The following is a 25,256-nucleotide window of genomic DNA, read 5'->3' as shown; positions in this document are numbered from 1 at the left end:
TGTGTGCATATATATATAATAAATTAGGAAAATGATACACATATTTAGAAGTGAATAGTTGCTATCTGAACCATGACAAAAAACTTGCCTGATATAGGCTATAGATAGATAGATAGATAGATAGATAGATAGATAGATAGATAGATAGATAGATAGATAGATAGATAGATAGATAGATAGATAGATAGATAGATAGATAGATAGACAGACAGACAGACAGACAGACAGACAGACAGACAGACAGACAGATGAGACAGACATTACTTTAAAAAAAGAAGCGGCTTGAGTGAGTGAGCCGTCTGCCCACTTCCTTCCGCACTTAGTTAATAGCTACTGCTCATCTCTCTCGGGGTTTGCACGATTACATTGGAGTGGTTGCTCTAATACCTTCAGCTGCAGACAAACATGCAGATTACAGCGCGAGAGTCCCTAGCCTTAGAAAAGGAGTAGCTAAAATACGGCAACACAACATCCTTAGAAGACAGACTGGCTGGGGGAGGTGGATGCGCTATTCTTGTATCAGTAAAGAGCCTGCGTTAAATAACCAGGACGCATAATACAGCAGAGGTGAGGCAAACCAACGGCCCTTGCCAGAAAGGTTGTTGCGAAGATCGCAACTCGTGCACAGACAACAACAGCAGCAGCATCTTTTCGCATTTAGACATGAAAGTGAAGCAAGGCTGCGACGCGGGTGTCCTAAATACGACTGAAGAGGATTTGTTAAAAAACACAGAAATAACGCCGGATGATGTACTCGGACTGCAGAAGATCACAGACAGTAAGTTCAGTAACGTTAATATCAATGCCACTCTGAAACAGGAAGCTTCCGAAAACAATCGCACGGCTGACGAGCTGCTCTGCTAGCTCACACTACTGTTGCACATATTTTACCCGTGCGAAATGCGGTTCCTTCTGTTTTTCTTTTTTTTTTCTTTTGTTCAGTCCATAGACTGGTTCAGTCTCGCACCGTGACAATCTAGTACGCAACTTCATTTAGAATAGAGCGTCATCTTTTAAAATGTGACGTCGATGGAACGTTTTCATTTAGCGAGTAGGCTACGTCTTTGTACGGTCCTTTTCTGGTCGAACGGAGGCTAGGATATATATATATATATAACGTAAATAACAATCATTTAATCACGTAAACATGGCTATGGCTATAACGTTAGTTGACTTAAGGTCAGTTTTAAATCTTTGCATTGTCACCTCTAAAACGTCTGTGAAAGTCATTAAATATATAAGAATGATCTTTTTAGAATCTGAATGCAATATTTTAGGATTAGAGGATGATTTTAATACATTATTCACTCCCTGCCAATGAATGTTTACATTTCCATGTAAGATTAAGCAAGTTATTATTATACTTGCTGAACCTCCTTAATCATGCTGCAAGATGAGGTTTACTTAAAACAGGCTTCAGCATTTATACTTTAATTACTGTGTATAGGCTTATGTGTGTAACTTTGTGCCACACACAGATAAATGCACAAGATAATTTCTTCTAATAATGTTGCCGGATTCATTCTTTCTAAAGCAGCATACAAGAAACAGCATGTTTTGTGTACATCTCACATTTTCAAACACGTGGCAGGGTTATAGTTAACTAAAACCATAAAACAATTACTTGAAATACAATAAACGTTAACTGAAATAAAATATCAACATTTCTCATTTTTATTTAGTTTAACTCCATGTACTACTGTAAAACTACCCAAACTAAAATGGCAATTATATAGATACAGAAAAAAAGAAACTAATTTGAAATATTAATACAAATCTATAAAATTATTTCAATAATCAAATAACAGACAGGTGGATGATGATACACATTTCAATTAAATGAGGAAGAACCATGTCAATCTGATGATGATTGAAGATATTTAGTGAGGATCAATCATACAATGTATATAGTGTTAACATTTGATATGGCTAATAATCCTCTTAACCCGTGGTTAGAAAGGAATAAAAATGCTGATTTGGTTGAAGTGATTTCACTTTATAAAACAGTTTAATTTGTTTAAAATAGAGTATTGTTGGGTATACTATGATCTTTGACCAATATTCATCACCTCATGCAAAGGAACTCAGATGAACTTTAGTATGACTCCTGGGATGACTCCTGTGAGCTGGTGTTTTGACTCATTTTTGATCATGCATGCAGGGTGCATGCAAGACATTATATCTGGCTCTAAAACAAAAAATACTTGATCAGAGATCACATCTGTGATGTGCAGTTTGATGGGACAGTTTTATGGAGCTGTCTCTGCCAAAACTGACTGATAGACATTTACATTACTGTTACACTTCTCTCACTCCATAAAGAATATTTCACTTGGACGTAATAGCTGCACTGTCTCATCTTTGTCACCATTTCTTGTTGTGAGTCATAAGCTCTGAAATGCAAGTGGTTTGTGGTTGTAAAATCAACAATGTATTCTTATCCTCTGTGCTGTGAATTAAAACATCTCTTCAAATAAATACAAATGCACTGAGAGACATCCTGAGATCTCACTTCTGGATGCCACTCTTCTTCTAAATGGAAGAAAATCTGGTGTATGGCTAATCACTTGGATTAGTGCTCTAAAAATAGAAGCTGCTCTTGTTTAAGGATACAGGCTGCTATTCTGAGGAAGGTGGACAACATGCTTGCTTTGGATTCATTATTATTTACAAATTGCATTTTTGTCCTCTTTATCTCATGTTACTGTTATGAACAAGAACATGAAGTAGTCTACATTATGAAGTGATAAATAGTATAAATATAAGTTACGTTAATAAGTGTTTCAATTTCATTAGGGAGGTGGATTGGCTTTTTATCAAATGGTTACCTGACTTCCTCCTATAATCTTTTGATTAACTGCTCAATTTGGCGCTTTACTTAGTGTTTGGAAGCATTACTTCATAAAGAATGAATTATGGTGTTTAGATATGCACATTATGCCTCATAAATCTAAATGAACCTGTGTGGTCTTGTAAATGGATGCTGTTTTGTTCATAATCTTCGTTTGTTATACAGAGCAGTTCCTTTTGTTTACCTTACAATAACAGGTGGTAGTTATTCTGGATTGGTATCAAAAGATATGTTGCTAGGTGACAGCATTAGAAGTAGTGAACTGTGGCACCATGGTGGTTTGGAAAGCTACAACTTGCCTGCCACACAGCTATGATAAGATTTTTTAAAGATTTGCACATTTGACATTTCATCAGATAATCACACAAATATCGCTTAATATGAATGATCAACCTGGCTACATTAAGTTTCTGAAAAGGCAATTTTTAAGGATCAGAGGGAAATAACTCCACATTTTCACTTTTTCTTTTTTACAGTTCACAAATAGTAAAGCACATAAAAATAATGAATTGCACTTATGATGCCTCCATCAAGACATTGGGGTTATGCAAACTAGATACTACTATTAAAATGTTACATTCTCAGTAAATTAAATATAATACTTAAAATACAAAAAAAGATTATCATGCCTTAGTCTCTGTTCATTTGAATTCTCCCTTCACCTCTTGCTCTTAATTTCCCTGACTATTTGTGTCTTTGCGCTCACACTCACACAGTGTTACCTCACATAGATTGGTCCCACTGTGTGGCAATTCATGAGGTGAAGTAAACAGTGCAAAAAAAAAAAAACATTTCCATGAACAAGTTCACTGAGAGCTATAAAAGTGTTGATATAGATCAAGCATGTTTTGTGGTATTGGCAAGTGCATGAAAACGCAGGAAAATATGCAAGGTATCTGTTTCGTGTCTATTCAGGTTTCAGTGTTCTCTGAATCGGCTCTCGTTGTGATGGAATAGTCAGAACTGAGACAAGGATTCAAATGCAGAGGAAATTTATTAATGACAGGTAGATAAGGTACAAACTTAAAAGGCACTGTGGGGAAGTAAACACAAATAACAGGTAGGAAAAAACGATGACCACAAACACAGGGAGGCTAAATAGGTGGGACAAATTAACCAATAATCATATAACAAGATGGGAGGGGCTAGACAATAGACAGGAGAGCACATGGCACAAAGGAAACACACGACAAGCCAAGTGCTCACAATAAACAGAACTAGAACAGAAGCACATGACAAACCAGACACTGTGACACTCATGCTCAGAGAAGGTATATATAAGCGGGACATGTTTAAAAACATAAATCTTGGTTTAGTCCAAATTTTCTGAATTGACATGACCGCTTTATATGATGAACAGATTGAATTTAGGCTTTTCAATCTTGAAAGATTGAAGCACAAGCATGTTCGCTTGACGTGCGAGAACCAATGAGGTTCATTCTCATGAGTCATGTGTTACGCAGCTCAACCAATTAGGTTAATTCTCACACGTCAAACAGGTTCGGTTGAGCTTCTGTTTATGTTCGCTAATCAATGTTTAAATGTGAATTTTATGGGATACTGTTACGGTTCAGTGTCTCACAGGAAGTAATACACTCATCTCAATGTCATCCAAGCATAGATGGACCTCTCAAAATGTAGAGTTGTCCTAAATCCCCTTAGTATCTACCAGTCTGCTCCATGTGATGAGGAACAATGTAAGCTTCTTAGGTATAATCCATCCCAGGTAGAAGAGGGCTGACACAGCTGCTCCTCGCACCTCATATGCCTCCTCTGGGAGTTTGGTATATATGAGGAAAAGGAGACGAACGTTAAAGGCCATGATAAGAGTGGGTGGCACAAAATTTTTACCAACTCCAGGACACAAATAAATCCTCATATAGTGAACACCAAAAAATATTTGGACAGTTAAAGGTGCATTGTACAATATTTAGGAGGATCTGTTGACAGTTTTCAGTAGTATAGACCTTTACTTAATTAACCGTTATGTTTGAATTACCTTAGAATGAGCCATTTCTATCTACATACTGGTATATGAATGTGTGTATATATATTTATTTATATATATATATATTAGAGCCAGACCGATATATCGGCAGACCGATATTATCGGCCGATATTAGGCATTTTCCAAACTATCGGTATCGGCAGTTATAATGGCCAATAAATTAATATTTCAAAAATAACATAAAAACAGACGAAACACGCTTGAACCATGTCATGACTGTTGGAGTTGTATAGTTTGTCCACCAGAGGGCACTCTACACCGTTCCTGTTGGCAACACTCGTTGTATTGTTCATGATACATACATTGCTTGAATAACAATTAAAAGAACATCCCCATCAGTTCTCTTAACTCAGGGGTGCCCAATCCTGCTCCTGGCGATCGACTGTCCTGCACAGTTCATCTCAAACCCTAATCAAACACACCTGAAGTAGCCAATTAAGGTCTTTAGGATCACATTCAGGTGTGTTTGATTGGGGTTGGAGATGAACTGTGCAGGACAGTCGATCGCCAGGAGCGGGGTTGGGCACCCCTCTCTTAACTCAAATAAGCATGACAAAATTTGTGACTATCATGTCCAGTTTAAAAAAAAAATAATAATAAATGAAATTATCGGCCGATATATCGGAATATCGGAATATCGGATTTTAAAACCCAAAAATATTTGTATCAGTATCGGCCTTCAAAATCCTTTGGTCGGGCTCTAATATATATATATATATATATACACATACTAAAGCAAATTATTATAATATTACATGGAAAATAATATTATAAAACATAATATCTCTGACCAGCTGTCACTCATTTGACACAAAATGAGCAAACACACTGTTATGGCAATCTTAAGTTAAAAACCAATAGAAAATGTTAAAAATGAAAGCACAATGTGTTTAATAATGTTTGTCTGATGGTAACTTCCTATTCTTCTGACAGTATGCAGTCTCTGCAGGCAGGTAATGAATCGAGTAGGTGTATGGTCATCATCAATGTAATTTCCATACAGCATCAGAGAGAACAGAAATAGCTCTTTTTGTCCCTGCAGTCTATCACACAAGGTTACGGCTCTCAGTGTTGCTCAGCCCTGAGGCATATCTTTGATAGCTCACTTGATGCACGTGACCTGTGTCACGCACACATACCCAGTGTTAAAATGTATTTAGCTTTATGTTTTGAAATGTTGTGACAAGTCTGGAGAGAATCACATCCATGTTAATGTTCCATTCATATTTCATTATCTTACAAATGTTGATGTTATGAAAGTCACATCTCGAACCACTGTGGTTGGGGTTTTGTTTCCATAGATTACCTCTGCGGTCCAGAGCAGAACATACACAAGATTGACTTCACCAGGTTCAAAATCCGAGACATGGAGACTGGCACAGTTCTTTTCGAGATCACCAAACCCCCTACAACAGGTAAGACAAAGGCTAGACCTCTTAAAATCACTTCCTCACTCCACCTACACAGGCTACACATTTAAATGCAAGGCTTGTCTTGCTTTCTTTTTCTCTTTTTTTTTTTTTCCGCCATAAAGCCCTGATTTCCATTTAGATGCAGCTCGCTGCTCAAGAGCCCTTCAAAGGCTCATTTGATAATGCCGACCCCTTTCTGATTCACAGAGAGCGGGGAGGACAGAACAGACTTTGACCAGAACGCCGGACGCTTTGTGCGTTACCAGTTCACCCCCGCCTTCCTCCGACTACGCCAGGTTGGCGCCACGTAAGTGCATACTGCAATCAGTGACAGGATTACACTTGATCTTAAATTGCAAGCTAAAATTAGCCTGAAATCACACTTGAGTCTGTTTGACTTAATCTTTAAAGGAGTCATATCACAATGAATAAAAGTTTTAGCTAAATTGGTTAATTGTACTATGAAAACATGCGTTTCAACAACTTCCAAGTGAAAAAAGTCCATGTTAGACAGATGAATAATTGAACAAATGACCGATAAGCAGTGAACAAGTTTATGAACAATTGTTCTGGCACAACTCTGCCTATAGACCTTATTCAGAGCAGCGCCATGACAGGTATGAAAGTGAGGCTGTGAGGGATAGTCTTACCGTGTTTCCAATGGCATCCGCTGTAAAAAGCTGAATAAAGCTCCTAGATTACTTACAATTTTCCACAACTTACATTGTCGGGAGTTTTTTGTCAACTGACATTTCTTGGAAAGATATTTTTCCAGTGTTTCATGAGCAGAACAATCCGAAAACACATTAAATAACAGTACAGCCAATTGAAGAGATGCAAGTCTATCCCTCACAGCCTCGCTTTCATTCTCACTAAAAATCAAAGATGGCGCTGCCGTGAATAAGGCGTATTACCTTTCTATAATCTCCGGGTGGCGCTGGATTCTTCCTGCGTGTTGGGTAGTACAAACGGGTAAAGTGTGGGAATTTCCACATGTACTCCCTTTGGGTAGGATGAGGCCTCTGTAGCATCTCTCTCCACCTGGACTTGGTACGCTTCCCCAACATTAACCACTGGTCGTGGCTGTAAAAAGAAAATGAGCCGAAGCACTCTTTTCCATTAAGAACATAGAGAAACAGCAATAATTTAACCGTCTCCATGGTAAGCCTGGTCCATTCCATCCTAAAAGGCATGAAGGACTATTCGGCTTACATGGGGCGTTGAGAAGGTTAAGATCAGGCAAGGACATTTGGTAGCTGGCACGCTACAGCCAACACTCGTAAGTGTGGCACTTTCCATATGGACGCCTAATGTCAGTCGACATAACGTAGAGCGTAACTGACAGACAGGGAACGTCTCGATTACTGTCGTAATGTAACCATCGTTCCCTGATAGAGGGAATGGAGACAGTATATCCCTCCTGACACAACTACCCGCTGAATGGCTCCTCAGCACAGACCTAATGAGTCTATTATTGCATAGCTGCCTGGCTATGCATGCAAAATCCACCTGCTAATTTTATTAGCTGTTTTCCCAAGTAGGACCCCAAGTGTCAGTCGACATAACGTCTCCGTTCCCTCCAGCAGGGAATGAGGGTTACAACAGTAACTAAGACTATACCACTTGTCCTAAGCATCAGAAGAACTAAAGATAAGACAAAGAAAGATTTGCCAGATCTGCTCATAAGTTTGCACACCCCTTGCACAGAATATGCATTAAAGACCATTGGGTGTAAACTTCTTGAATTGGATCATCAAAGTAAATTGTACTTATTTTGTCTCCAGGGAAACATGTAAATCATGTAACTTATAAAGGGAATAGATAGATATATCTTTAATTAATGTAGATTTAAGATATTTCATCTTATATAGAACCCTTTTGGCAAAACGTGTTCTTTAAACCTGAGCCAAGAACCCTAAGGTTCTACTGTACATAGAACCCCATTCGCTGATTTCACGCAGCCGCCATTTTGAAATGGATCCGGTGGGAAGAAAACCGGAAGTGTCGCCTTTAATCATGGATGGCGTATTGTTGTGTTTAATGTAGAAATTAGTTATTCTAAAAACATTTCTTTCATACTTTCATACTTATATACAGTGAAATTCATTTATAAATAAAATATATTTTTTATATATGTATATATATATATAATTAAGAACGTAAAAAAAGAAGCAGAAACGAACTATATACATATCCTATATTGGATATTTACATCTAATAGTGTAAATCGTGGTAGTCCAACACATTGTTGTTAATCTGTACTTGCGGGGTCCTTCCCATCGCTTGCTTTCGATTTCAAAATGGCGGCTGCGTGAAATCAGCGTATTGAATCTTTCTTGTGTACGCTCTGCATTTTATCACCATCCAGAACATGGTAGGAATTTCATTGCTACATACATAACCTTAAATGTGTCCTTTCCTGCCTCCACAGGGTTGAGTTCACTGTAGGCGATGTTCCAATCAACAACTTTCGTATGATTGAGCGGCACTATTTCCGTGGGCAGCTGCTGAAGAGCTTTGACTTTGAGTTTGGCTTCTGCATCCCGAGCAGTAAGAATACCTGCGAACACATCTACGAATTCCCACCTCTCTCTGAAGACATAAGTAAGTCATGAACTGTTTTATGAATTCAGAGTGTGACTTACTTAGTAACTATTGATTGATTTCTGATCTTGTGGCAGTGACATTGTGTTTCTTGCATCCCTTTACAGTGCGTGAAATGATCCTTCACCCATATGAGACACAATCCGACAGCTTTTACTTTGTGGACAACAAGCTAGTAATGCACAATAAGGCAGATTATTCCTATAACGGCGGGCCGTAGAAATCTGCATCCAGTTGCAGTGGACTGGCATAGGAACATCTACTGAAAGTGGCATCTAGGCATCTAATCTTGTATGTGATGGTGCATTGGTTAAAAAAAATCTCAGGATTGTGTGTGTGCATATTTGTGCGTGTGTGAGACAGAGAGAGAATGTTACTCTAAGAATGGGCCTGTACTACTTTTTTCTCCTTCGAATCTTTTAAAGTGTGTGATAAATGTGTCTCTCATTGAGGACATGAGTGTGCTTGTGCACATGTGCATTAATTGCATGCTCCGTTTTATATGTATTTTTCAAAGCCCAAAGCCAAATGATTTGTGTTTAAATGTCCATACAGTGAGTGACATCACTCAAGGCTTCTAATGCATTAAAAGAGGCTCATGTAGAGAGAGGTTCAGTGTGTTTGGACCTTTAAAGGAAGGAATATTTTCAGGAGCTGTGCAAGGAAATGTGTATTTTGCCCTGACATTGCACCCACTGCCTTTTGGATTCTCTGAAAGGCCCTGATTTCCCTTAACGTTTCTCATTTTCCTTTTTGAATACTTCTAATTTGGTCAATGATGATGTAAATCTGTGTTATTTATATTAATATGCTCTTATTTATATTGATATACATTGTCAAACATATTTTTAATAGCATCTTTTGTCAGAAATAGTTATATAATATAGTATAGTTATACCATTGTGTAATTGTTTCATGGAATTTAGCAAAAAATAAAAATTCCAGTGCTTGAAATTATGTTTGATTCAGTTTATTGCTTTCATTCATGACTCCTGCATAGTGTTGGAATAGATAAAACAATGCTTAAATCGTACACTACTGATCAAAAGTTTGGAATCAGGGTTATTGAAAAATTTAAGGCTGCGTTTATTTGATCAAAAATACAGTAAAAACAGTTATTGTTTAAAAAAAATAAACGTTTATTAAAATAACTGTTTTCTATTAGCAATAAAAACACAAATAGGATGTCATTCTTTGATTATTCATATGATTGAACTGGATCATCAAAAGTCAGCGGCAAAGGCATTGGTTAATAAAGTGAGATTAAATACAGTGTATTTGTGTAATTTAACAATTCATTATTGCTGGTTTGCATAATATTCTGAGTTTGAATTGTTTGTATACATTTTTAGAAAAACTAAATCTTTTTTTGTGTAAGTGACTAAATTCTTCTTTAGTCTGTCAGTCAATTATTGGGAGTAAATTAACTTGCATTACTTATTTGGAAAAAGTAACTATTGGAAAGATACTTTATTGTACATTTAAAAATAATGCATTACTTTACTAGTTACTTGAAAAAAGTAATCTGATTACATAACTCACATAACTTACATTACTTGTAATGCATTACCTACACTGTTAATGATGGTTCTTTCATACTTTTGATACTTTTTTTGATGAATTGGAAGTTCCCCAAAAAAAATTTGTTGTTGTTGTCGTTGCTGTTTGTTTGTTTTTTTAATAGAAGTTTTTGTAACTGTTTTTTCTGTACCTTTTGGTCAATTTAATGTGTCCTTGTTGAATAAAAAATATTGATTTCTTCAAAAAAAAAAAAATAACTTACTGACCCCAAAATTTTGAATGGCAAATAGGTAAAAAGACTAATATAAGATACAAACAAGGGCTATAATAATAATTTACTGTAATAGACATTTACTATATATTTTTTTAATAAATCTAATTACAGCAAAATGCATAGATCTGGTGTATATAATGAATTATAACTCAAGTCCATCAGACCACCTGATGGACTTGAGTAGAAGGTTCTAATTTTTGCTTAATCAAAAATAACGAACCATTTGAAGAATTTTGTCAAACAAAAAATAACTTGCAGAGACCGTATAAATCCTGCAATTCATGAGATCTGTTTTAACTTACAGTGCCTTTAATGTGGATTACTGTGGAAAGACTGTCTAAAAAACAGGCAACAACACCCCCCAGTGGTTCCCAGCACAGATGCACACAACAATTTGATAAAAAGCTTACCAACTGAAACACTTTCATAGATTTGAAGAAAACAAAACACTTGTACAAAAGCAAATAATATTAATATATTGTTGAATTTCAGCAAACTTCAACGAAACAAAAATCAAACATTGTTCAATTTAAGCCACATTAAAGTGATTTTGAGCATTAAATGCTTACAGAACTTTGTGGTCATGTGAATTAATAAAAAATTGCATGGGCAGTTTTATACATTTTATAAATATACATTTTTATATTCATATCCACTAGTTATATCTTATCAGGTAAAAAAAAAAATTGCATGTACAAAATATATATTTTTTTCAAAATGTATCCTTAATCCTCATCCAGAAAATGACTCAAACAATCATGGGGTCTTTGAATACTGTTGTGGACAATGGAAGCCTTGAATATTTGTAATGCATTAAAAACATTGATAATTAGCTAATGTCGTTTTTAAAACTCAAGCGCACGATTCAGCATAGAAATCACACATTTTAGACATTCAAAAATATAAGCTTTTCGACTTTGGAAAAAGTAGAAATGGCTACACTGAGGTTTCTTTTTTCATAGAAGGGGAATGGGAGTGTTTCCTGAAGAAGAAAGGAGACCTGACATGTTGTCTGTACTGGTGAAAGCGGTTGTGCAGAGCCCGCTGAGATACAGCCCAGAAACACTGCCTTCAGTCTCCGCTAGACCCTCACAGACCCCCACGCTATCCCGTACTTGACTGGGACTGAACTGGGGAAGGAAAGGGGTTGAGTCCATAACTACCAGTGAATCCAGAGACAGGCTGTCATTCCTTAGCTCCTCCCAAAGATTCCCTTTAAACAAAGATAGAGAACATGAACATCAATAGACAGGGGTTCATCCCAATTTGTGCTCGTATGCACAATTCTATGACGTTTTTAAGTGTAGATAGTACGAGAAGTGTTTTCACAATGAAAATTCCAAAAAGAAAAAGTGCGCTTTAAATACCCCGATGATGCACTAAATCAGTCCTGGAGTGCCGTTCTATATTTATAGCCTTTAGTTTAGCTCCAACCCTGAGAAAAACTCACCTGCCTGGAGCCTTAGTGGAAAAACTGAGTGGAAAACTATAATTATTTCTTAAATAATTGTGAATTTGATATTTCAGTTTTTCCTTTTTAATAAATGTGCAAAAATGTCAACAATTCTGTGGTTTTTCTGTCAATATGGGGTGCTGTGTGTACAATAAGGAAAAAATTATTTTAACAAATGGCTGCAATATAACAATCATAACAATGAGTGAACAATTTAAGGGGGTCTGAATACTTTCCGTACCCACTGTAAATATATACACATATACACACACATTATTTACACTTATAATAATAGTCACTCGAAAAGGAAGTGGAAAGAAGAATAACTTATTTGCGATCTAAACAGTTGCGATTTAGATTTTGCTGTTAATTTAAATCAGATTCCAATGACATACACAAATAATCACAACTCAATCTTACCATGTAATTGTAGATCTGTGAGGCTGGGATTTAATGTATCAACATCATTGCTGATTTCTCCATCCAGCAGAAGCTCCTGCATGCTTGCTGTAGTGCTGTGACCAGCCTGCAGGGCGGTGCTGTAGCTTGGTGGGGTGTGTGCTGGTAAGGGGGAATCCAAGCTGCCTGTCCTGGGAATAGAGGGATGCCCAGCACTGGGCTGATGGGTGACTGGAGAGTGGTATGGGAAAGCTAAAGTGTCTGGAGGTAAGTAGGGGGGAGGCGGGATGACAGTTTGAGAGGGTAAAGGGCTGTAGATAGACTTCTGATGCGGGACACTAGTCTCATGGACAGGTTGGTGTCCGTAGGCAGGATGCATGGCAACTCTTAAGGACTGAGAATGTGCATGGCTGCTTGGTAGACTGAAGTGAGATCCAAGAGTCTTCAATTTTTCAGGTCTCTCCCCAAGCAGACGTTCCAGCTCCTCTAAAAAAAAAAAAATGAGCATAATAAATAATATATATATATATATACTAAAATATATATTATAAATATATATTATATAATATAATAGAAAGTAATATAGGCCTAGTGTAATATCTATATATAAAATATAATTTGGGGTCAGTAAGATTTTTTAAAAATAAATAATGAATACTTTTATTAAGTGAGGATAAGTAAACTTTACTGTCACTTATTGTCACTTAAAAATAAATAATTAATACTTTTATTCAGTGAGGATAAGTAAACTTTATTGTCACTTAGTCACAAATACCAGTGAAATTGAAGGATTTGTTTATGTTTATGTGACACTGAAGACTGGAGTAATGATGCTGAAAATTAATTTTGCCGTCACAGGAATAAATTACATTTTAAAATATATACACATTCAAAACTGTTATTCTAAACTGTAATAATATTTTACAATCTTACTGTTTTTATTCTATTTTTTATCAAATAAATGCAGCTTTGGTGAGCATAAGAGACTTCTTTCAAAAAAAAAAAAAAAAATGTACCCCAAACAGGATAGAATTTTATGGAAACATTAAATTAATAAATACACGCAATTTTCTATAGAAATATATAATGGCTAAAATAAAATGCCTTTCGTTATTCTCTCTTAAAACAGAAATGTTTCTAAATACAATATTCAATCATTTGTTTTATCATTTTTGAGTTTTGAACACGGCAGTTGAGCATAAGCATAAAATCCATTCGCAATAATCATATCGCATATGTGAATTTGGGTAATCTGGGACATTTTTTGCACTTTTAACTTTCAGACCAACAAATGGGACCTTCAGTGCCGGTCCTACACTTCTGCCGCACTGCATGATGTCCGAGTCCAAAACAGTTATTAAATAAATCGTTAAGTATTCAGAAAAATACATTTCCACATGACTCTGCTAAATTTAAATGCACATTTATATTTGCATGTTATAAAAAATAAGTTTACATACGCTACTCAAATAATGTGGTGCGGTGCTTTTGGGGCCCTTGTGTTTGTGTATAGGTAGGACCGGAGTTGTGCCAAATTCTTCAGTATAATCGCCAGTATAGATTTGGGGTTATGTATGGGGGTATAGTTAGGATTAGGCAAACAAATAGAGGGTTGAACCCTTTGCGCACCTGGTCGGGCCATGCTCCTCCGTACAGTCAGCGGATCTTTACGTCTCCACTTGTGAAGTTCCTCCTGCATCTTCTCTACCTTCGCTGGGTTCAGGGCCCACAGGCAGCCCTTTCGAGAGGAGTTCCCATTCTTGTTCTCTACTTTCTCAAAGCACTTGTTCAAAGAGAGGTTGTGTCGGACAGAATTCTTCCAGCCATCAGGTGCTGTCTGAGGAATCACAAATAAAACCTAAGGTTGTGAAGTGGTCTCTAAACTGTTGCGAGGCAGTGGTAGGGTGTGCAATCAAAAACGAGCAATGAATCTTGTACCAGTCAGTTCTCTAAATAAAGAAATATCTTTCTTACAACACTTCCCTCAGTGAAGTCAACACTGGATCGGTACGAATCTGCATGTTTACCAATTGATGAGCCAAAATAATGTCACATTGTAAATCCCTTTACCAGCACAGCGCAAAGAGGAGGGTGATTAAATGATCAGCCATATAGAGATCATGCCATAACAGGCATTTTCCAGGAAATATGAGGAACAAATCTGTTTACATTCTGTATTTGTTACATTCCTCATGAACAGGCCTCCTCTGTAACTGTTCACTGTATGTATATTAGATGTAGAAATTGTTCTGAAACTGTGGTAGTGCAGTTTACCTTGAAGTAGGGGAAATGATCCGTCATGAAGCTGTAGATCTCACTTACTGGTAGACTGCCCGTTTTGCTATTCCTCAGAGCCAGGAAGATGAGAATACTGCAAAGAAATATATTTCACAATGAAAAATCACCAAACTAGACTATTGTGATGCATTGGTTTATTTTGATTTGTTTGGAAGTATTATCAGTTGTGACCATATTTTTTATGCTTTTATATATGTGCTTGGCTGGCACTTGCCAAAGTGATAGTGTCTGCATTCACACATTGTATTGCATTAGTATGTGGTATAGTAAATAATTGAATCTTTTCATTCATAACAGATGACTGATTGTGGTTTAGTATTGTCAGCAGTTTAGTTATACTTTTTTATTTGCAACTACATATGTATAAATAGTTGTTGTTCATCATTTAAAGGGGTGGTTGATTATGATTTCACTTTTCTAACTTTAGTTAGTGTGTAATGTTGCTGTTTGAGCATGATCAACATTTGCAAAGTTACGACACTTCATTTTCTTTAAAAGAAATTGCTTTCTATAAGAGACTACAACAAATGGCTGGTAGGAACAACACTTCATTCCTCCCGGAGATCATGAACCCTAAAATTTACAAAAACCCCGCCCCCGGAATACGATTTGTAGATTATCAAGACAGAATATGCTAATCAATGACTAAAAGATAACTACACATAAGCGACATAAATTCATCTACTAACCATTCTTGTTGTCACATGTTGTCACTTCTTCTTGATTCTCTGCATCTTTCTTACTCCGGTTTGAACATAAAAGGCTAAAAGTTTTTGAAATTTTCAGTGCATGTCTGTGTGAGGTAATCGAAGCTGCTAAGAAGCTCCGCCCTCTGTGAACGGAGCAGCAACTCATTTGCATTTAAAGGGACAGACACAAAAACGGACTTTTTTCAACTTTAACATGTTATATAAAAATATCTGTGGGGTATTTTGAGCTAAAACTTCACATACACACTCCGGGGACATCAGAGATTTATTTTCATTTTGTTCATCTCAAAATTGTCGAATTTTGAAATGCTGGATATTGGTTTTAATGATTTTTCACGTGAAGCTGCACATATTTACACTCAGCTGATTTTTAGATCAATGACATGATTGTAAGTGTGCTGTTCCGTTTAACATTTTAAAACATTCATATTTTAAATAGAATGGAGGTTATGTTGTAAATTTCTGAATGAATCTCAGTGACTCAGTTGCTTGGTGGCAATACACAATACAGTAACAATATTTTTCATATACGTATTCACGTTCAATATATGTAAATGAGTTATTCCATTCATCAATTTATAGATTTATATTGGCCAATTATCATAGCCTAAGCAAGTGACAAACATTTAAACATGGTACTTGTTGTATAAAATGTTGGGCCCTGAGACGATTTAGAACTAACAGGGTTCAGAAAATGATCTATTTTTGAATATATGTCTTAGATAATTCAGGTAGGTGCAAATACATACCTGTAAGAGTAGACGGGTTTAGGGTAGAGTGTCTGGGCAGAATTGTCTTGAGATGTTTGTGATGAGAGGCTTTGGCTATAGTAGTGAGAACCCATGTCTATTCCTCTTGAAGAATAAAACTAGAGACAGAACATACAAAAATAACTCTCTTTAATTAAAATTAATTAAAAAGTGTTATTGTGTAATTACACTTTTGTGTAATTATTTGTAATAAAAAAACGTAGTATATTATTGTTGGTGTTGTCAAATCGATTAATCGCGATTAATTGCATGTATCAAAAGTTTGTAAATATAATATATATATATATATATATATATACATACACACATATGTTATTATATTATATTGTTTTTCAATCACGATTAATCAATCTTCACGATTAATTGATTTGTCAGGACTATTTTTTTTTTTTAATTTTTAAGCTTCCATTACATGTCAACAAGAGTATATCTCTGTTATTTGTCAGTCTTAGGATGTAGTGGAACTTTCTGCCAAAGTTTACCTACAGTAGTCATATCAACTTACATATACACTACCGTTCAACATTTGGGGTCAGTAAGATTACATTTTTTTTATTCATAAGGATGCATTACTGTAAATTGATCAAAAGACTTTTATAATGTCACAATAGATTTCTATTTCAAATAATCCTGAAATGAGAAATGCAAACTTGGTGAGCATACGATATCAGTATATCACACATTCTTTCGGGAGTACCTGATGTTGTAGAGGACTGATGGCACTGTACGTCTGATGATTAACTGACGTGTAGTCGGGAGGATCTTCAGAGCTTATCTGAGGCTCACTGTAGAGGTGTTGAGTTCCCTGCCCCAAGAGCAGACCATGATTTACTTAGTTCTAGCATATCATGTGTTAATGCTTCTAAAAAATTGTAATAAGGACATCTGCTTGCACATCTGCCTGACAGGTCCTCTTCTTTCCATGTCTTTTGCCCCTGGCCTAAATATGCTGGCAAGAATTTAAAAGAGCCTTCAAGGTTACATATATATATATATATATATATAACCTTGAAGGCCCTTTTAAATAAACCCAAGAGAACTAAATACTACCTTTAAAAATGGGGAATTTTTTTCTTTTTTTTTTTTTATCTGAACAAGAAATTTTAAAATTTCGGTTTAAACAATCACTCAGTCTCACCATAAGGCTAGTTGTCTCCACATTAGTGCTTAATGGACTCCAAGAGGATTGTTCCTCCAATCCATCGGCCGTATTGAGTTTCCCAGCCAGTCCAGGTCTTCTGAGACAACTGAAGGTCTGACCCTCACCGATGGCCCCTTCACTGCATTGACGTCTGTAAGGATGGTAGTGATAGTTTTCCGCCAGGCCAGACTCCTGTTCAACGGGGCTTCCGTCTATGCTGTGTCTACGAAAGCGCTCGGCACTCTTCTGCCTATAGGGAACGCGCTCTCTTTGGGAGTATGGTGCAAACCCCTCTCCAAAATTGCTCTGGTGACACTAGATTAAACAACAAAATAATGCAAAAACACTATAAAACATGCATATTAGCTCACCAATATGAAATTCCTAGAACCTAAAATTGCCTAATACATGCAACAAGGCAACGAATTAATGCACTCTTTAACATAAAGCAGTTTTCCAAGTGGAAATGCAGTAGCACGTAAAGATCTTTGATCTGCTAAAGAGCCCATAAATGCATTTAATGTGATACACAGCCTTCCCTAGGGGCCATAATTAATTAATATTTAATGAAGAGGATTTGGTAAAAAGGCAGGATGAAATCCTTCTATTTCTGCCGCAGGGTCTTGTGTCCTTGAATAGTGCCTTGTGCGGAGGTTCATGTCCTCATCAAAAAGTAATAATTATGACACGGTCGTAATGAGAGCAGATGGCAGGGAGCGGTTTCTAAGAAGCGGCAACTACAAAACAGTGTATCAATCAATCAATCACCCATCCATCTTTCTGTCTCTCTATCTATATATGCCTGTCTGTCTATATATCGTTCTGTGTTCCTAAATTGATTAAAAACAAATGTTTTAAAATGAATGAATTAAATTATGAATACCTGTGACTCTGGCATCTGAAAGCAGGGCGACCCAAGAGGGTCAAAGGATTGTAGTTCACAAGGAGAAGGAATTGGAGAGCTGCTGCTTCTGTTTAAAGACAGGCCTTGGGACTCAGAGGACATCGTCCCTTCAACCCGCCTCTTTAAAACAACACAACAGTTCATCAGGTTTTGTAGATAGAAAGATAAATAGATGTAATATGCAAATGTGATGCCTTCAGCTACTGTAAGAAGAAAAGCAAGTAAAACACGGCACAATGTACCCTCAAACATTTACACTAAAGTGCTCTGGGGCTGTAGTTTTAAAGATAAGAATTATGCCATATAATGCTATCATGTTTCATGACATACATATACAATAAAAATCAACCTCATGTTTTTTTTTCCCTCATGTACAAAATACATTATGTTATACATGTGTCCAAACAATCAATCTCTCTAGATTTGGCCTTTGAGCAAACCTACAGTCTTACGGGTCGTAACTGTGTAACTGCGTCTAGTAAGCATTTTTCATAACGGTCCATGTTGAAGTGAAAAAGGTCCAAAAAGCTGTATATATCATTGCCCTGGCTGCTGTCTGATCATAAACAGGTAAAACAAGGCCACATAAGTAGGCTATCTAGTATTCCTGGAAATTCAGGCTACTTTCATTTACTGTCAGCAGACAGTGCCGTTTGAGCCAAAAACTCATTAAAATCACCAACAAACCATGAAGGAGAAGCAGAAGTGTGTTAGTGACATGAAATGGAGATGGGGGAGTTTTGCTCCATCTGAAACATAGAGCGTAATTCAGTACTGGAGAGGAAGTTGAGATGGCCTTTATGGTTCATCACTGTGACTTTTAAACCGATCCTTTGACCTGTTACGGTCGAGATACAAGCCATTTCCACTCTTGAGAGAAAACAGCTGAGTATACGTAAAAAGGTTATTGGGTGCTTGTGTGTTTAAACTTTAAACGATTAGGCAAGCAAATGAGGGACAAGAACCGGATTTAATGCTACATATAATTTTAAAGTAGCTATATGTTTTTTTTTTAAAGTCTGTTTTACTGTAAACAATCATATAACTACATTTTGTATTTCAAAAATTTTACTCAGCTCTCTGGAATACTTGATTCTGATTGGTCATCTGCAGTCCAGCCTCGCATATTGTTGTGTTGCTGTGCTCGTCTGGTCACTAAACTGATTGCTTTGTACGTTGTAGTGGACAATTTTTTTCTCAGCGGAATCATTAAGATAAGATACACTTGCGAGATAAAAAAAGGTATGAATTTAACGTAATTATATTACAAAATATACAGCATGTTCTGAACATAGACTAAAAATAAATATTTCTGAATGCATAAATGTAAATTCTGAATATATAAAATGGATACATACAAATCTTAAACAGCAGAAATGTGATTTATAAAAAAAATAAAACTGATGGTTTTAAAATCTTTGTCATGTGAGTCTTATTTAGGAGTGTTTAGCCAATAGGAGTTACTGGATGATTAGATTTAAGTTAAAATGTCACTGCTTTGAGGGTCATTTAATCAAGTCAGTGAAATCACTAAATAAAATGGAACCAAATGAGATCCTGCTCCTTTTAATACATCCACTGTGATAGAGCTACAACTTTACTTGATTTATAATTCATTTATTCCTGCATGGACCCAGGTCGTTCTTCATAAAGAGCTTTACTTCTACTTTTGGCTCAGCCAAATACTGCTTAAAGCAGTGTTTAAATATATACTTATATAATTATATTTAATAACAGTTGATCGTGTTGTGCGCTATTTCAGTTTTAATGCACAATGTTATTATGATATATTGAGAAGCTCTAAAAATTTAAAATAATGAACATGTTCTGTTTCCCATTAGAGGTCAGTAAGCCATGCTATATAATCCTCTAAGATTAAAAAAAAGAAGATAAAGTGTGTGTGCATGTGTGTTCTTGTTTAACTGAGAGGACCAAATGTCCCCACAAATAGTAAAATGTGAACATTTGGTCTGGTCCAAATATATAGAAAAAAAAACAAGTAAGTGTGTGTGTGTGTGTGTGTGTGTGTGTGTGTGTGTGTGTGTGTGTGTGTGTGTGTGTGTAATGTCCACGATCCTCATAGGGAATTTTTTTGAAAATGTAAATGCAGAAAGTTTTGTGTGTTGGGTATGGGTTAAGGGGTCGGGTTAGAATAAGAGGATAAAAACTACAATTTGTAAAATATAAAAAATCTTTACGTCTACACTGTAAAAAATATTGTTGGTTTAACTTAAAAAAGTACGTAACCTGATTGCCTTAAAATTTTAAGTTGATTGAACTGGAAAAAGTGAGTTACAGTAATGAAGGAGATTCATTTAATCATCAGAAACTCAAAATAAGAAGTTGTCTCAAATAAATCAATTATTTATGTTGATTTGACAGAAGTAAAAAATGTTGTGATAACAAATCTTGAAAATATTTTTTATACAGTAAGTATCCACAAAACATGGATACTTTGTGTGTGTGTGTGTGTGTGTGTGTGTGTGTGTGTGTGTGTGTGTGTGTGTGTGTGTGACTGAAAAGATCATCTGTAATGAGTAAGAATAAAAATGCTGAAACAGGTATAAATGTAAAAGTACTTCATTTCAAGACTCCTTCCTCTCTCAATATGATCACATTTATCTCACTTTGATCTGGTCTCTTGCATGTCTATACAGCCCCACTCGTGCACTCTCACCACAGTTGAGTGGCATTTCAAATGGACTGTGCATATTCCTTTACACCATCATCCATCAAGTAATTGGTATATTTCTTCCCGTATGTCTACAATAGCACTTTCACTCCACTTCAGTAGAAACACATCTGAGCATTTAAAAAAACAGTACTTTACTTCCTTAAATGTGGTCAAATGGCAGAATCTTCTCTAAAGGCACATTGATGCTGCTGTTTTCCAATCAATGAAAGTAAATGGAGACCAGGAGCTGTCAGAATTATTGTTATTATTATATATATTTTTTCCCATAAAAGTATTCCAAATCCAAAGTAGTTCTAATGCACTTATTAAGTCTTTGGAAGCCACATATGAAGAAAAGGCCAAGATTTGAAAGAACAAGATTGTGTATTTGACAAGTTTGACATCCCCTGGTCACCATGCACTTTCATTATGTGGAAATAAGCAGTGTCAACATTCTGACTAACATCTACTTTTATTTTCCCCAGGGGAAAGAAAATCATAAATGTTTTTAATGACATGAGGGTGAGTGAATAATGACAGGATTGTCATTTTTAATGCACACTAGATATTTAAGACCACTTTCCAGCATAAATGGAAATCCTAGAGATGAAAATCATTAGAGCCAGGAACTTTGCAGCTTTGAACGTGCCTCTGGAAATCTTATAATGAAGGTTTCTGAAAATCAGTTTAATACTAGTGTGTATTGTAAACATTGATAAAATGTGATTGATGTGATGAAATCTGCACCCAACAGAAATACTTGTTAAGTTGTTAACAGCATACACTATTAAATATAAATAAAAAATTGAATATAAATATTGTTTTTTATATAATATTTATATTTACGGAAGCGTATTGTATTCACTTAAAGAAAGAAAACAATTACAATTTAAAGATAATTTTTCATGGAAAAAAGTTTTTGCTCTGTTTTTCTGAATTAATGACTTGATTATCTCAAAAACTCATTTATTCAGAAAAACAGAGCAAAAACATTTTTCCATGACAAATTATCTCATAATTCTGAGATAATTAACTCAGTGTAGATTTTTTCTATAAGTGAATGCAATACGCTTCCATATATATTAAATATAAATATAAACATTAAATATGACAATAAATACAAGATTATCATTAATTATATTACTAAAATCTATTCGCACATAGCTTTATCTGATCAGTGAATTAATGACTGTCCAAATGACTTCAGATAAATTAGACAGATTCTAAACTATCAGCATTATTTTTATGATGATCAAAAAAAAAAACTCAATTAATACTGAAGGAATGTATGACAAGGTTGCAAGATGAAGATGCGTATCTATACCATTTATACGCCAGTGGCATTTATACGGCAAAAAATGTTTTTTGCGTGCTTATGCTACGCACTAAAAAACCCTGGGGTAGGTTTAGGGGGCAGGGGGGTGGGGAGTTCGTGCGGATTATATGGAAAAAAGTGTGTATCATATGCACGCAAAAAAAAAAAAAAAAATGCGTACCATATACACGCTAAAACTGTTTTTGGTGTATAAATGCCACGAGAAATGACATTCGTGCTATAGATACGAACTTTCATGAGATCGTGCTCGACAGATCACAGCTGGAAACCACATCTGTGATCATACATTTGTAACATAACTCATTAAATAATGACTCGCATTCATCTAATAGCTTGCTCCTTGTAAAATAAATCTCAGCTCAGCTCTGCGATTTTAACTGAGAATCTGTAAAAGGTTCAGTCCATTTGGCCCCCAGCCAACCTATGGGATCCACACACACCCACAGGGGACAGACCTGCTGCAACAGGTTTTCCAATACACACATGTGTGCACACGTGTTTGCACAGCTACACACACTTGGGTCACTGGCAGCTGGGATCATAATGAGAACATATTTTAAATGTTATATCAGACCCATCCATAATCATAACCCAGAGAGAATTGGCGCTTTGCCGAACTTTGCTCCCAGAGGGAAACGACCCTGCTGCACCTGCCTTGCCCTGCCCTCTTTTCCGTTCTCTCTCACTCCAGTATCCCTCGCTTCTTCTCTTATGAATATCAGCGAAGATTTCATCCAGGTGGAGACAAGCCTAACAAGGAGCCCGAGGGACATTTCCAGATGCCTTATTTATTGGTGCCAAAAGGGATACAGTTGTACAATAGTATCTGTGTAAATGAAAAGTAAGATCCCACAGATGTTTACACATGTGTACGCCTTTAATTTTGGACTTCTTAGCTAAGATCTAGCATGTTATTTTGCTGTCATTGAAACCTTATACCACAATGTTGATCCTGGTATGTCCCAGATGCAGAAAAATTATAGCTTGCAGAGATGACTTTGGAGTGCATATTAGGTTAAAAACAAAAAACAAAACACACAAAAAAACACTTACCGCTGTGTGTGGTGCTTCCAGGCCCAGGTTGTAAATCTAAGACAGTCAGAGTCCACACGGATACCTGCAAACCGGCTGTAGATCTCCTCAGAAATCTCTCTCTCAGTTTCCTCTCTGAGTTGCTTTTATAGTGACTGACTGCTGACAAGAAAAACAACTGAGACAGATATCTGTAGAGAGTAAGAGAGAATGAGCGAGGGAGGGAGGGGAAATGAATGTCAATGCAGGTGAATTTTTGCCCTACCCTCCTAGTGAACCTGTGAGGCAGAACCACGGCCCTCCTGAGCTGCTGTATTAAAATCATATTCTAATGTGAATGGGAGATGGCAAGAAGGGCTGAGAGAAGCAAACATAGTGATAGTAAAAGGGAATCGCTCAGTGAAGTGCTTACACTAATGCTTTGGATTTGTTCATTACGGGAATGAGACAAAATGACAGAATGTAGAAACTGTTGTTGTGTTTATCTCATGTAGTTTTACTTTAAAATTGTATTAAGTGCAGTGTTTCTTCATTCGTGTCTATTTATGCAATGTGATTTGATTTATAGATAGATAGATAGATGGATGGATGGATGGATGGATGGATGGATGGATGGATGGGTGGGTGGGTGGGTGGGTGGGTGGGTGGGTGGATGGATGGATGGATGGATGGATGGATGGATGGATGGATGGATGGATGGATGGATGGATGGATGGATGGATGGATGGATGGATGGATGGATGGATGGATGGATGGATGGATGGATGGATGGATGGATAGATAGATAGATAGATAGATAGATAGATAGATAGATAGATAGATAGATAGATAGATAGATAGATAGATAGATAGATAGATAGATAGATAGATAGATAGATAGATAGATAGATAGATAGATAGATAGATAGATAGATAGATAGAAATCCTTGAAATAACATGCCTTAAGCCCTGCGATGGTGTAATTGATCATGGTGAATAGTTTGGCACCAGGACATGGCACAACAAAGCACACTTGATAAACATCTGCTAGTCTTTACCCACAAAAAACACACACTCAAAAAGAATACCCTTTCCTTTTGTAATGTGCTGAAAAACAGTCAATAAGAATTGGTAGTGGGCAAGAAAATGTTGATGATCGAAAGAACCTTTCTGAACGTTTTCCCTATCATATATGTTCCCAAACTGAAGTTACCCGAAGGTGAGAGTTTGCGTAGATTTTAGAACTGTGTGTTTTTCTATTTACGTCTTATGATTGGTATTTTAAGTCAAGTATCTTTAAGTATCTTTTAGATATGTCATCAAGGCAAAAATGTCATGCCAAAAATTATGCTGCACGGTCTCTCCGGTGACATCATTGATCATGTGGGTTCAATTTGCTATTGACGTAACGTGGCATCCCATATAGAAACCGAAGACACTTGGCTTGGATTATAAGAGAACTAATGATGTTGTGTAACCTGCGCAGTTATCACTTGAGAGGGATGAGAGGATGTGGTTTCCAGGCTGTTGGATCACTCCAGATGAGTTAAGGGTCATGAGGTTAACAGTGCCAATGGTCCACCACAACCCAATTTTCCAATCTCATCCTTACTACACTCATCCACTCAACTCAATTTATCTCTTTACTTGAAAGGATTTGCCTTCTGTCCCATCCACTTGGTCCAAACCAATCAAGGTCTCTGGAGCTGGAAAAGGGGACATGACCAGCAAAGCACAAGAAAATCTAGATCTGATACTGTAGGCTATAGCTTTTGTTTCATTTGGTTTGTTAGTTTTTAGTTAAAATAACAACAACAAAAAAATACACAGTAATCACAAGTGTTTAGTTTATTTTTAGTTTTATTTGCTTTAAAGTTTTGTCTGTTTTGT

At 36.3% G+C, this 25,256-nt stretch overlaps 2 protein-coding genes across 2 annotated transcripts; one reads left to right on the top strand and one right to left on the bottom strand.

The window, feature by feature from the left end:
* The first annotated feature begins 325 nt into the window (after positions 1-325).
* Positions 326-9,815, top strand: unc119a1 (unc-119 lipid binding chaperone a1). Its single transcript, XM_039670993.2, has 5 exons — positions 326-778; positions 6,161-6,274; positions 6,479-6,578; positions 8,703-8,875; positions 8,983-9,815. The coding sequence occupies exons 1-5, from the start codon at positions 664-666 to the stop codon at positions 9,093-9,095; spliced, it is 615 nt and encodes a 204-aa protein (XP_039526927.1). The 5' UTR covers positions 326-663; the 3' UTR covers positions 9,096-9,815.
* Positions 9,816-11,204: 1,389 nt separating this feature from the next.
* Positions 11,205-18,489, bottom strand: foxn1 (forkhead box N1). Its single transcript, XM_089120788.1, has 8 exons — positions 18,325-18,489; positions 17,439-17,756; positions 16,998-17,105; positions 16,280-16,398; positions 14,797-14,893; positions 14,152-14,359; positions 12,544-13,008; positions 11,205-11,883 (listed from the first exon to the last, which is right to left on the bottom strand). The coding sequence occupies exons 1-8, from the start codon at positions 18,487-18,489 to the stop codon at positions 11,627-11,629; spliced, it is 1,737 nt and encodes a 578-aa protein (XP_088976914.1). The 3' UTR covers positions 11,205-11,626.
* Between the last annotated feature and the right edge of the window lie 6,767 nt (positions 18,490-25,256).

Source organism: Pimephales promelas, chromosome 16 (genome assembly GCF_988280905.1).
Source record: "Pimephales promelas chromosome 16, fPimPro1.hap1.1, whole genome shotgun sequence".
In the NCBI taxonomy this organism is placed as follows: Eukaryota; Metazoa; Chordata; class Actinopteri; order Cypriniformes; family Leuciscidae; genus Pimephales; species Pimephales promelas.
This window is presented reverse-complemented; position numbering and strand designations above follow the sequence as displayed.

Coding starts and splice junctions, on each gene's coding strand:
- unc119a1 (XM_039670993.2), top strand. CDS start 664: ATGAAAGTGAAGCAAGGCTGCGACGCGGGTGTCCTAAATACGACTGAA. Junction 6,579..8,702: donor CTACGCCAGGTTGGCGCCAC/GTAAGTGCATAC, acceptor CTGCCTCCACAG/GGTTGAGTTCACTGTAGGCG. Junction 8,876..8,982: donor ACCTCTCTCTGAAGACATAA/GTAAGTCATGAA, acceptor ATCCCTTTACAG/TGCGTGAAATGATCCTTCAC.
- foxn1 (XM_089120788.1), bottom strand. CDS start 18,489: ATGAACTGTTGTGTTGTTTTAAAGAGGCGGGTTGAAGGGACGATGTCC. Junction 13,009..14,151: donor GAGGAGCATGGCCCGACCAG/GTGCGCAAAGGG, acceptor TTTTTTTTTTAG/AGGAGCTGGAACGTCTGCTT. Junction 11,884..12,543: donor CACAGATCTACAATTACATG/GTAAGATTGAGT, acceptor CTTTGTTTAAAG/GGAATCTTTGGGAGGAGCTA.